Here is a 14052-nt window from a genome sequence, read left to right as displayed (position 1 = left end):
AAAACACAAATCATTTGTGTATTTTTGCGTAGTCATAGCTGCTCAAAGTGTTTTTACTCCTTAAGAAGAATGGATCAATTGATCCTGATCCAGTCCTGTGTCCTGTGTATTTAAATGTTGTGTGGTGAAATTCCTCCAACTCTTTTTTAAGGAATGTACCGGCTCCATTTGTTTGGCATATGGCCTTGAATCCTGTCAGTGTCTTCCAAAGCCTGGTGACCCTCCTACTAAATCCTGTGAGCTTTGCTGTAAAAAACCAGGAGATGACCAAGAATGTTTGTAAGTACTATAATCCATTTGCTGTCCCGACTATATTGCACCTAAGTCTTTTCTTGTGAATGGAATATTGGCTGTCTATTTAGTATCAATTACTAGAAATGTACGGAAATGGGGAAAGTGGCAACACTGAAAATCATTAAGCTTACAGTGCCGTGACAATCAGAAGAAACCATTAGAGTATTTTCTATTATTTAAAATCCAATAAAATGGTCTGATTTATTGACTTCCTTTATTTTGTGTTTATCCAAATACATTCCTCCAATGAAAGTAGGCTAGGAATTAATTACCACCCCCCAAAGGTTGATTTGAAGGACCTCTCATGGAAAACCTGAAATTAGGGCCTAAGGATATCTCTTGAGGTTTCACACATCCCCCTCACCGTGAGAGGGATGGCAGCCAACTCACATTTACAGTAGACCGTGTTCGCTTTAGATTTTCAACTTCAGTCCCTTTCAGTGTACTTTGTTTTTTCTTTTTTTTTTATTTAATTTATTGAAAATTTAAAGCCCTCATCCATCCGCATTTACCATTTAACACAAAAAGAAAAAAAAAATCGAAATGAAAATCGGAAGGAAATAGTTGCATGATTTTATTACATGTGTTTCCCGACTAAACCAGTTTTATTACTTGGCATGCTGAGTCTATACAAGAAATAACACATCTAAAAAACAAAACAAAAATCATGGAAGAAAAAAAATTTGAGCAAATTTAAACTTTTATGTAGAACTAAAAAAAAAAAATGCTTTGTAATGGTGTTAATGATAAACGTCTGTCTTCCTGAAATACGTGTAAATAAATAAATGAGGTATTCCCGAACATTGCTATGATTGTTTTGCATGCTGAGCTCATACAAGAAATTAAATATAAAAATAACAAGTTTTTTTTAACTGAAAGTAAGAAGCGACATTAAAGCTTTAAACGAACAGAAATTACTCCGTGTATGAAAGGGGCTATTCCTCCCTCAACGTCCCGCTCGTTACGCTAAGGTTTTACTCTTTCTCTCAATTCTACTTTATTAAACAGTAAATAACTTTAGCGTAAAAAGTGGGACGTTGAGGGAGGAACATAACCGGATTGGATCTGCTCTCTTTGGGGGAGTTGGGGGAGGGAGGATTAATTCTAAAAAATTGGAAAAAATGAGGTATTTTTAAAGAATGATCGTATCTTAATGAAATTTCATATTTCGAAGGACCTCGAATCTCAGATCTTTTATTTTAAAGCCCGACGGATCCAGTTTCATTAGGGGGGGGGGGGTGGCGGAAGTCTTGGAAAACGCTTTAAGCGGAGAGATCAGGATGAAACTTGGTGGAAAGAATAAGCAGAAGTCCCAGATAGGGAACTGACATAGCCGGACCGGATCCGCTCTCTTTGGTGGAGTTGTGGGGGGGAGTAATTCGGAAAAATTAGAAAAAATGAGGTATTTGTAACTTACGAACGGGTGATCAGATCTTAATGAAATTTGATATCTAGAAGGATCTTGTGCTTTGGAACCCTCATTTTAAATCTCGACCAGATCTGGTGACATTGAAGGGAGTTGGAGGGGGAAACCCGAATTCTTGGAAAACGTGAAAATCGAGGTATCTTACGAATGGGTTATCGGATCTTAATGAAACTTTATATATAGAAGGATTTTATATCTCAGATGCTCCATTTTCAATTCGAATCGGATCCGGGAACATAGAGGGTTGGAGGGAGAAAACAGAAATCTTGGAAAACCCTTGGAGTGGAGAGATCTGGATGAAACTTGATGGGAAGAATAAGCACAAGTTATAGATATGAGATTGACATAATTGGTATGGATCGTTCTCTTTGAGGGAGCTGGGGGTTTTTAGTCAGAAAAATTGAGGTATTTTTAACTTAAGAAGGGGTGACCGGATCTTAATGAAGTTTGATATTTAGAAGGAACTCATGTCTCAGAGCTCTTATTTCAAATCCCGACCAGACCTTTTGACATTGGGGAGAGTTGGAGGGGGAAACCGGAAATATTGGAAAACGCTTATAATTGTCGTAGATACGTGATTGACGTAACCGGACTGGATCCGCTCTCTTTGGTGGAGTTAGGTTGTGGGGTTCAGTGCTTTGGCGAGTTTGATGCTTCTGGACGTGCTAGGACGATAAAATTTGGTAGGCGTGTCAGGAAGCTGCACAAATTGACTTGATAATGTCGTTTTCCCGATTCGACCATCTGGGGGGCTGAAGGGAGAGGAAAAATTAAAAAATTGAGCTATTTTTAACTTACGAGTCGAAGATCGGATCTTAATGAATTTTGATATTTAGAGGGAATTCGTGACTCAGAGCTCTTGTTTTAAATCCCGACCGGCATTAAGCCTCTGATTTTCCTCTTAAAGCAATCTATTGGTTGTTAGAATTTTACCAGAGCTCATACCATATGAGCTCTTGGCTCTTCCAACCTCGTCACAAGCGCCATATGAGCTCTTAGGTCTTGTTTTTAACTGCAAGTAAGAAGCAATATTAAAACTTAAGACGAACAGAAATTGTTCCGTATATTAAAGTGGTTTTCCCCTCCTCAGCGCCTCGCTGGCGCCTTACGCTAAAGTCTGACTCTTTGTCAGAGGTCTATTTTTTTAAACAATAAAAAACTATAAAGATAGGAGACTGAAACTTCTATAGTAGGGCTCTCTGATGCGCTGAATCTGATGGTGTGATTTTGTTAAGATTCTGTGAATTTTAGGGGGTGCTTCCCTCTGTTTTCTAAAATAATCATTTTATTTTAAATAATCATTTAAAATAATTTTCTGATGGTGTGATTTTGTTAAGATTCTGTGAATTTTAGGGGGTGCTTCCCTCTGTTTTCTAAAATAAGGCAAATTTTTTTATGCTCGTAACTTTTGATGGGTATAACTAAGATTTATATATCTAAAATCAGCATTAAAATGTAATTCCTTTGATGTAACTATTGATATCAAAATTCCGTTTTTTAGAATTTTGGTTATTATTGAGCCGGGTCTCAATAACGAACTACAGTTCGTTACCAGGAACTGTTTGAAAATGGTTAAGCACCACTAAACGATGAATAGTATAAAATTCCGTTTTTTTAGAGTTTCGGTTACTATTGAGCCTTAGTTGCTCCTTACTACAGTTCGTTACCACGAACTGTTTGATTACACAGCTAAAAAATAAATGAAAATCATAGTAGAAAAAGCTTTGAACAACTTAAAACTTTTGCAGTTAAAAAATATATAGATAAATGTTTTATTGAAGTAAGATTTTTTTAATGTGCTTAGTTCAGGATATCTAATTAGTGTTTATCTAGTTAGTGTGTAGTTCAGAAGAGGCCATAAACTGCACCGTTACCAAACATAAAGTATACATATATGTAACATAACTAAAAATTCTAGGAGGGAGCCCAATCCGCTGTGGATGTGGACCTACATGTTTGCACAAGAAAGGAGTCGCACCTAGCTCGAAAATGCTTTACAGTGCTTTATTTTGCATAATTATATACTTGACAAAAATGAGAATATTTATAAGAGCGAAAAATATCAGAACTTGGAGGCTTTTTAGTCAAATCATGGACCACATGAAGCTAAGTTGTGTTTTACTCCTTAAAAATCTAACTTAATATATAAAAAGGTGTTTTTTCTTAAATTTGTGTCAATGCTGCTGTTATTAAATGTGTATTTTAATGGTTATATGCGTCTGATATGTATGCAGCAATTTATTTTAGAGGTCTCACACTTGGAAAACGGGTGAAAAAAACGAGACTAATTACATGAAAAGTATGATAATTATTAGTGCAGGGCTGTTGGCCCCTTGTGTACTTGCTTTTTCAGATACGAACAAAGTTAGCTTTTTAGGTGGGGGGAATTAGACTTTTAGGAGGACACGACTCAAATTGAAACAACAAACAATAGGCAAATTATGCGAGAAAAATAAGATATAATGGTGGAAATCCTAGATATACTTGTAGTATGGAAAAGAGGAGGGAAAATCTAAGAAGTTTCTCACAGCTTACAACCCTGGCCTGAACTATTTCCATATCCGTTGCTTAAATCTTATTTCTAATATTAGTGCAGTTTTTTTAGAGCAAAACTAAGATTGCAATTTTGTAATTTTTCGGACTCGGGTAGGCAAATCCAAATCTTGATTTGGGTGCAGCTTTTTAATAAATTTTATCTAATATATTGTGAAAAAACAAATCTGTCGTTTTGTCACCTTGGCACAAGCCTTTTAGGCCAAAAAAGAAAGTAGGGAAGACCCTTCCCCAGAACATCCAACCGCCGAGACGTCTATTTTTGTCCCTTTTTCTTGGCAGTCCTTTGAATGTAGGTAGTATAATTAATGGTAGAACTTGAATAAAAAATTAAAACGTACGATAATTAGAAAGATATCAATTTTGCCCTTAAGGGGATATCGGTTGTTTATGTCTCAAACGTATTTTATTTTTCTCTACTTACATCAATTAATTCAACTAATTTAACAAACTAATTATTCAATGAATTGTAAAATTTGTGTTACGATTGATGATGGTGATTAAAGGGGAAGGGCTGCTATAAATCAATTTGCGTTGTGACATTAACTGGAGTATGCTCAGTCGAATATATTTATCATTATTTCAGAAGCTCTTTCGAGTGGAACTACACCCCTTATGACGTCCCGGATATGCATGCTAAACCTGGTACTCCATGCAATAATTACAATGGATATTGTGATGTCTTTCAGAGATGTAGGGAGGTATGTCTTTTTTTTTTGTTTAATAAAAGTTTTGCTTTCTATTCTCGTCCCTTTTGCAAGGGCAAGCAAGTGTGCTTTTTTTCTGAAACTCCCTAAAGATTTTATGATATCTTATAACTAAAAATAGAAAAATTAAAAGTCTTCAAGTGACTTTCGTATAAATCTAAAATTAAAGAAAAAAGTTGTCAGCATTTAAGGCAAACGTCGTATATCCCCTCTCTCCCCAATCACTGCATTGCCTATATTTTATGCCATTTGTAATGGCACACCTGCCGCCTTGAAAAGACATATTCAGTAAATGGTAGTCGTGTTAATTAACTGCAGAGCTACTGCAAATTTTCTCTTTTTTAGTCTGGTATAAGAATTGCCTACATAACCAATCCTCGTTCTAATTTCACGCCCTATGCTTCTATAAGATTTTATAAAGCTTCCAAAATATATATATTCCGCACCCTCATCTAGCACCCTTGTTCAGTGGCCGGCTCGCCGTTATATTTACGTTGTTGTACATGACAACTGTCTTTTGAATTCTGACTGACAATCCTACTAGTCCGGCTGTATTCTGCTATAAGTCTTCTCTTAGATGACAAAGGAGAAAGGAGCATAATAACATCAGAAATTCACTATCTGTTTGGCTCTCATTCAAGTCTGCCCTTCCAACGAAGTGACATGTCCGAAGCATATAGCAAATGAGAATAGTGAAGAGCACAGAAGAGAGCATATAGCCTCGTCGTACACGAGAATGTACCAGGAACCATTCCGTCGTGTCAATGTCGGTGATTTGTACAGCGCTGAGGTATTCAGTATATAAAGCAGCAATAATGCTAATAATTTTATTTCGGAGGCTATAGTGTCGTTATATTTTCCTTAGCAATGCCCTATGTAAAAAATCATAAGCCTTTAAGAAGTCGATGAACGCTATTCATATTTCCTCCTACCACTATTTTGGTTCTTAAACTAATTTGGTTCTTCCTCTTTTCTCCCACTAATTTGGTTCTTCTTCAACGAGTGAGGTTCTTCTACTCTTCTCCCACTAGTTTGGTTCTCCTTAAACTAGCTTGATTCTTCATCTCTTCTCCCATTATTTTGGTTCTCCTTAAACTAGTTTGTTTCATCTACTCTTTTCCCTCTGGTTTGGTTCTCTTTAAAATAGTTTAATTCTTCCACTCTTTCAACAGCAAAAACAGAATCTATACTTATCTTGAATTTCAACATGCGTTAAGCTCAATGAACCTGAGATATTGAATGCAAATTCCTACCAAAAGATTTGCAGAAAAGGTCTGCTTCTTCAAGAAATTTAAGCCCATTTAGCTCCATGGTTATGCTTAAATTATCATTTTCTGAGGTCCTCTGTACCCAATAATTTGGCGACATATTCCGCATGCTCTATGATGCACAAATTATTTATTGTTTCCTCAGTCAAATGTAACCTAGGAGCCAGCTTCGTCAAGTAATTTTGTGTGACAGGAACTGTCACAGAAGAACGGTCTATTCAAATCCTTAGATACTACAATAGTAGGCTATGGCCTCTGCACTAGAACGAATTAGAACGTGTTTATCAGTTAAAAGGAATTAAAGATTCCAGTAAGGATAAAAAAGGCTTAATGCCTTGAACCTGTCCCAAGATTAGCTGAAGGTCAACTTTAATGGCTTTTTGATTCACTTTCAGCACTTATTTCGAGTGGAAACTAAAAAGTTCTGACCTTAGTGTACTTTCTTCTTTGGGACTAATTAAAGGACAAAAAATCAGAAGAAGGACGTAGTGGAATTTAGAAGCCATAATAGAGGATATCAGAACCGTTGCTCAGTCGTTTGGCCGGCTTGTGTTATGCCTCGAAAAATACAAGGACGAAAAGTATCAACAATATCAACGTAATCCTTTTTACCAGGTGCCTCATCTCCAATATTTTATATATGGAATATCAGCTTAATAGTTATGAATAGTAATGTAAGGTCACCTCGGCTCAATAGTTGTCGAGGTGTAACAATTAATTTCATTAATATAATAGTTTAAAAGAAATTAACTTCAAAGGACTGGTGTCAATTATAAGAGAAAATCAGAAAAAGGACGCAGTGCAATCTAGAAGCCACAATGGAAGATGCCAGGACCGTTGCTCAGTCGTTTGGCCGGCTTGTGTTATGCCTCGAAAAATACACGGACGAAAAGTGTCAACAATATCAAAGTAATGCTGTTTATCAGGCGCCTCATCTCCAATGTTTTATATATGGAATGTCATCTTGATAGTTATGAATAGTAATGAAAGGTCACCTCGGCTAAATAGTTGTCGAGGTGTGACAACTAATTTCATCAAGATAATAATTTAAAAGAAATCTACTTGAAAGGGCTGATGTTGATTATCAGAAAAAATCAGAAAAAGGACGCACTGGAATCTAGAAGCCATGATGGAGGATACCAGGACCGTTGCTCAGTTGTTTGGCCGACATATGCTATGCCTCCAAAAATACACGGACGAAAACGAAGGAAAGTCGAACGTTTGCTCTTGTTTTATCAGGAAAAAAAAACTTTTCTATATGATGTATCAATCCTGAAGTTACTGCATGTTGTACAACATTTCTCACCGATTTCAGACCGATTCTTCTATTGATAATATAAACAAGTAAAGTCATTTCTGAGATTTATTTTTACTTATTAAAACATTGTACTTTTTCTAACGACCTCTTGAGATTCGCTTAATTTTTCGTTCCATAGATTTTTATATGTCTGCTGGTTTTGTACCCTTTTTCTCTCAATATTACCATTTCGATCTGTAGTATCATCCATATCTGAAATGAGTTCTAATGCAAAAGCTGTTCATAATTTCAGCATTTCATTAACCAGTAATGTCCAGCTGTTGTCCATTGCTATTTACTATCCCATCAAAAATTAAAGTTTCTAGGGCACTAGAATATAAAAGACTCGTAAAAAGATGAATAGTGACAGAAGCATTTGTGTTTTCTATTTTTGCAGGGACATAAAAAGCAAATTGAAACATAATACTTAATGAAAACGTAACAGCTATAATCTCTCGGGCGATGCTAATTTTATTGAAGCCCTCAAAGTACCAGGGACATAAAAATAAAAACATTTAATTCCCCTTGGACCCACCTTAGGTCTTTTCCCACCCGATAACAGCAAATTCTGTGATTTTTCTTTTCTTTTTATTTCTTGAATCGTGAAATTTTTATGGTACAGCAGTATCATATTTTGTTCAGTGTTGCCGCAGTGAAACTTTTAATAAACAATTAAATCAAATTAAGTAGATTTGGCATCGCATTTATTTCATAGAAATTAAAGCATTGACAGTATATTGTTTACCAAAAACATCTACACCTTTAAATGAAAGCTAAACCTTCTTTAAACTGTTTGGTATTGCCTTATTTTTAACTTATCCTTTGTTCATTTTTCGATCAGGCTGCTCTTTTTCATTTTAGCATCTGCTGCTGCTAAAAACTGCTTAACTGAATAAGGAGTTCTCTTCCATTTAAAAAATAATTTTTATGTGACTGTATATGAAAATTATAATATTTATCTTTGGTTCTATATATAAAAATTATAATATGATATAATATTATTATATTATATTCTGATCTTTCTGGGCTGTGTAAGTTTCCACTTAACAAATTCTAACAATCACATTCTGTGTTTAACTGTCCTTGGTATTTTTAACAAGAGCATTTACGGCCCAAGTTCGAGCAAAAATATTAGCGTGATTCATCATTTGCTTAAACAAAGTTACAAAAATTTTCTGGAGCAAGGTCCACATTTATTTCATGACGTAAAATGTACGGGGTCCATCATTTAAAAAAAAAATTACGAAAGAAAGGAATTAAATTTTGATATATTGAAAATTTTGGCGTGTCACATGTGACTCCTGGGCCGAAACTGGCTAATTTCTAGCCTAGATTAATCCAAGATACTTGGGATAAATACAGCTAAGAATCAATTGGGTAATAACCCGTCGACTATTTTGAATATTGACAAAAGATGCGTGGAAAAGGGATATAGAGATAAAAACACAACAAAATAAAAGGTTAGTGTGTTTTTCCATTGTGGGGCCTTTTGATAAATAGTATTCGTAGTATAAGAAAATGTTTATAAATAAACATTTGACGTGAGTAAATGTTTTGTGAGTGGGCAGAATAGTTTCTTCGCGGGTCAAACTCCGTCTTAGTTTTATTTATGGCTAATCTTAGTTCTAATTTAACACAAACGTGAATATTTGCAAAGCAATAAACCAGATTAATTAAAAAAAAAGAATATCCTTTTTCTAGTTGTTTCAAGTGGGCTAAAGCGACGATGGCGCTGCATAAACATGAAAGTTGGCTAGACTTCAGTTTTAGATTAATTTTTCTTTAAGGTATATATGTTGAAAAATAAATCTAGAATTTGTTTTTGAAAAATGGATTTTATATTATCTCCCAGCAAGTTTTACGAATGGATTTTAAAAGGAAGAAAAGGCTACACCAAAAAGGAACAAAGGCAACGTAGAATCAATCTCCTTTAACTTCTTAATATAAAACTTCTTAATAAACGAACCGATAAACGTTCAAATGGGGATAAGGCCACTTATCTATACAATGAAAAGGGGTACAAAAGTCTAGATATTTTGATCGCTGTATATATGATCGAAATATCTACAGTTGTGTACCTGTTTTCACTGTCTAAATAAATGGACCCATCCCCATTTGAACGTTTATTTACTTGTCATAGAAAGGTGGTGTGGTCTGGGAAAAAGATACCTAATTTAAGGGATTACGTTGAAAATGCGTTAAGGGTTAAACGATAGTCTTCAAATATTTAGAGCAGTGACTGTGTACCAAAATTCCGAAATTAACATAAATCTTACTGTGGAGTCGATTTATGTAAAGACCTCTGGAGAAATATTCTCCAAGACTACTCATCGTTTAGTGGCGCTTAACCGTTTTAGACTGTAATAACAGGTATTAAAACAAGTAAACGAACATTGTACGTAATTAAATAGGCCATTGAACACCTAGAGAATTACTTGTCAGCGTTATCATATAAGTTTATTTTGCCAATTACAATGACTTTACCATACAGTGCTATATTTTTGCTATATTTATTTAACTTTAACAACAATTTACATTCAAAAATCAATATGATTCACCCAAAACCAACCGGTTGACGTGGGGGGTGAATCAGAAAAAAAAACTCATACAAATAGCATCTTTTAAATTGACTATAATAAAAAAGAAAGAAAAAGAGAGAGAAAAGAAAAGAAAGAAAAAAAAAATATAATAATACTACAGGGGCAGCAAGTACATACCATTTCCATCATGTTGGGTCACGCTCACCAGTCAACAAAGAATTACAACTTAATTTAAATAAAATCTCCTCCAAAACAAACAAAACTAACATTCATACTTGCTTAGTAATTTTTCTTTCAATTTTCCCTGAAATTCACTAAAATTTGCAATGTTCTTCATATCATTATCCAAATTATTCTATAAATTTATACCCTTTATAATAAAAGAAAACGTGGACCTGGCAGACACTATGGTTGGAGTGTAACAATCATTCCTACCCCTAGTATATAACAAAACACCCTGGAGTAGTTTGGTTGAACATCTAAGTTGAACCCGCCTTGAAAACTAACTACTAAAATAACAACATTTTAGTTCATTGCCTTTCAGCGTAGCTCTATTTAATGCATTCTTATAGGGGGTTTTCAGTTTCATCCAAATTTTATCCAGTTAGTTCCAGTATAGAAGAAATGTAGTTCCTTTGGCAAAAGAGAAAAATAAAACATCCATTCATTTTGTGAGTCCATGTTCTTAGGATTCCTGGTTTTAAAAACAGAATGCCATTGATTTGAACTGGATTGTAATCCATATTCCGATTTTTTTCAGTCTTATTATAGGCCAAACCAAAGAAAGATCGTTTCTAATATCTTTATCAGAAATTTCACAATTTGGATTAATTTGAAAGTTCCTAGAAAAGTGCATACAATAGAGCTAAGCTGGATGGAAAGGAGTAAGAATTTTGTTTGAATAATGATTGTTTCACAAGGAATGTATAACTTTAAGATGTTTTCCTACTTATGAGTTTAAGAACCTTACTTATGAGCTTGAGGGCCTTTATTTTGAAAGCTGGGATCTGGCAACAGTGGTATCAAACATTAGCTTGGATTGCAAAATTTAGTTGCAAATATTTGCAACTAACTATCTTGTATAGAACCAAATTAAAGGATTGTAAAACACGACTGCTCACCAGTTTTGTCCATTTTTACCTGGTCAGTTCATACGTAGGCAAACTAAACCAGGGCTATTGTAATGTATTGATTATTATATAATAATTTATTATTGAAAGGCGACGCTTGGCAGCCAATTTTCATCTTTTTTACTTTACTTCATAACCCATATGATCAGTTGATATGATGATCATACGATCAGGTCACTCAAGTTGACACTTGAGTGATAAGCCTGTCAGATTACTGAAATGAATTCACTTTTTGCAGGTTGATCCGTCTGGCCCACTCGCTACGCTCCGTCGTCTTATTTTATCTGACGAAAGTTTGGCAACTCTCAAAGTTTGGGTCGAAACCCATTGGTACGTTGTCATGTTTGTTGCTGTTACTTTGGTCGCAGCCCTGGTAAGTGTTGACATCAAATAAGAGACTATATCAATTGTTTTTAAACATGCCTTATTTTATGATAATTCGAAAATAGTAAATGGCTTGAGCAGGCACGCTAGAATTGAAATTATTTATTCATGACGACAGGGTTCGAGTTCTGGTATCGCTGGTTATATGGTTTGGAATGGGGTTAGTAGCTTGATTCTGTAAACTCAGTCAGATTCGACCGAGCTCTAAATGAGTACCTGGAGGAATCTGGGGAAGGTAAACAGGAAGGTGCGAAAGCACAGGATGGCTAACCCCCAATCCCCCATTGAGCTTCCTGACTAAAGGGCCATGAAGCAAAGATCAGCCCCGCCGGTAAGGACCTCAAAGTTCAATTCTGTATTTTTTACCTTTTTTTACGTTTTAACCAATAAAAGCCAAGAAAAACGTGTATGAAAGGAAAAGTATTTTTTGAGAATTTTTGTAGCTTCTTAAAAAAAAAATAGTTTCTAAAGATATTTTTTTTTGTCAATTGACAATTTTATAGTACCTTCTTATCCGTCTTAAGTCAAGTAAGTCCGGATAATCCTTAGGGTGGTGTGGCTTTTTTATTGAAAAATAACTTTGATTGATTTTTTGACTGCTCTCCTAAGCCTAAAAAGCGTGATTCAGGTAAATGTAACATTGGGTCAAGAGTATTTTAATGAAGTAGTCTACCATAATATCTTAAGATACGTTTTAATTTGGTCGTAGTTTTAGAGCATTATGAAGTGAAGTATGGCTTGCCTACTTATGCGTACCATCGATGAATTCCAAGACATCTCTAAATTAGAAAATACAAACGAAATTAATCGATAAACGCCTTCTGTTTGTTGTAAGGTTGTATATTACTCTTGCATGCTAATGAGGAAGCGCATGGTTTTTAACTTAAAATTCTTGCTTTCCTTAATTTGTATTTTTATGCATATGTTAAAGAATTCATTTTTTTGTTATTTTGCCAAACTATTTTTCGCTTTTTTTAAATATAGATATTTAGCGGTCGATTTTGTTGATTTTAGTTGCTATGTCTAGCAACAACCTGGAGTAGAAAAAATTTAACTTTTATCAAGTACCAAGTCAAATATTTTTGAAGGATTTCCGAAAACACAAGAAGTTGTTTATGACACCATTTTTACGAGTGAATATATAATAGATTTGTTTTGAATGTTAAAAAGAAAAAAAAACAAAAAACAGTAAAAAAGTAGTTAAACTAATCTAACGAACTCTCAACTATGCGCAATAGTTTGATTTCTTTCTTGTGTCAACTTTTCAAAAAGGGTGAAATTAAATCATCAATCCGGTCTCTTTTCTCAATGCTCTTTTCAATTTAAATATTTTAGTAGTAAAAATTTTATAACTTAAAAAAATCCTATGGGAACGTAACGGCAATTAAATTTGCTCATGATGCAGCTGACAAATATTACTCACCGCAGCAGCTCTCTGTGTGTGAACCTAGCTTACTTCTAACACTTTTCAAGAAAGGCCTATTGCGCTGCTACTTTTGTTGCAACTTTGAGTTATTTTTAAATGTTTCTTTCTTTTCGTATTATGGCATGTCTAATTGTTTAATCTTTTCTTCCTGCTGCATGTTAGGCTGTGCATGTGAATTGTAAGTATTTACTGCGTATATTTTATAACTATCACCTGAAACGAGATCTGTGTCCACTTTTGTCTATTTGCTATATTTTCTGATGTTCCCCATCTTAATAGGTCCAAGGAATTGTTCTTACTGCTGTAAGAAGCGATACCCCATTTAATAAGTCCTATTTCATTCGGTGTAGTAAATGCCTTCGTTGAAAAGCATAATACGAAGAGCTAAGACTCCTTTTAAATATTCACTTGTATGGATAGATTTAGTTACTGCTGGAGATATACTTAGTTAGACACACAAGGGTTATAACCTCACCTCAAAACCTTGAGCTTGGCAGAGGCTGCAAGATGCGTCTTTTAGGTTCTTTTGATTTTTTTAACCCCTTTGCTCCATGTAATATTGCTTTCATTGGTGGTTCTTTGTCTTCTGAACTTGAAAAAAAAACTTTTTCTATGAAAATTAAAGAGCGAATTGAAACTTTAGTAATATCAAAAATCAGCTTTTGCGAGATGTCAAGCCTTAAACGACAAAGATAACTATTAATGGAGTAATGGGGTTCAAGATGAACAGAAATTGTGACAAATAAGGGTAGTATTACCACCCATTAAACCTCGCAAAAAGGCTTTAGTGTCATTTGTGCTTTGCTGAAAACTAAATAGATTGCTTAAGTTGAAAGTTTTGTTCAACTTCTATAAAAAGGTTTAAAGCTTCTAAAAAGCTTGGTTTAACTTTTAGAACACTTTTTAATGGATATGAAAGGAATTTTCTTAACCGAGGAAGACAGTGAGGAATACTGAGTCTTTTTGAGACAGTCAAAAAAGATATTATGTGTCGATAAATGTTTGCCACAAACGCCGCCCAAGGCTG

General features: G+C 34.6%; 1 protein-coding gene across 2 annotated transcripts in view; it reads left to right on the top strand.

The window, feature by feature from the left end:
- LOC136031410 (disintegrin and metalloproteinase domain-containing protein 10-like) overlaps window positions 1-14052 on the top strand; it is a 198595-nt gene that overhangs the window by 182124 nt on the left and 2419 nt on the right. The window contains exons 13-16 of one of the 2 annotated variants that reach the window (XM_065710961.1): window positions 152-279; window positions 4860-4974; window positions 11454-11588; window positions 13188-13203. In XM_065710961.1, coding sequence (XP_065567033.1) covers window positions 152-279; window positions 4860-4974; window positions 11454-11588; window positions 13188-13203 — 394 coding nt within the window. The remainder of the gene's footprint in view (window positions 1-151; window positions 280-4859; window positions 4975-11453; window positions 11589-13187; window positions 13204-14052) is intronic. The other variant, XM_065710960.1, reaches the window with a different exon arrangement.

The sequence above is a fragment of the Artemia franciscana genome, chromosome 9 (genome assembly GCF_032884065.1).
Source record: "Artemia franciscana chromosome 9, ASM3288406v1, whole genome shotgun sequence".
Classification (NCBI taxonomy): Eukaryota; Metazoa; Arthropoda; class Branchiopoda; order Anostraca; family Artemiidae; genus Artemia; species Artemia franciscana.
The sequence above is the reverse complement of the archived record's forward strand: the minus strand, read 5'-3'. Positions and strand labels throughout refer to the sequence as shown.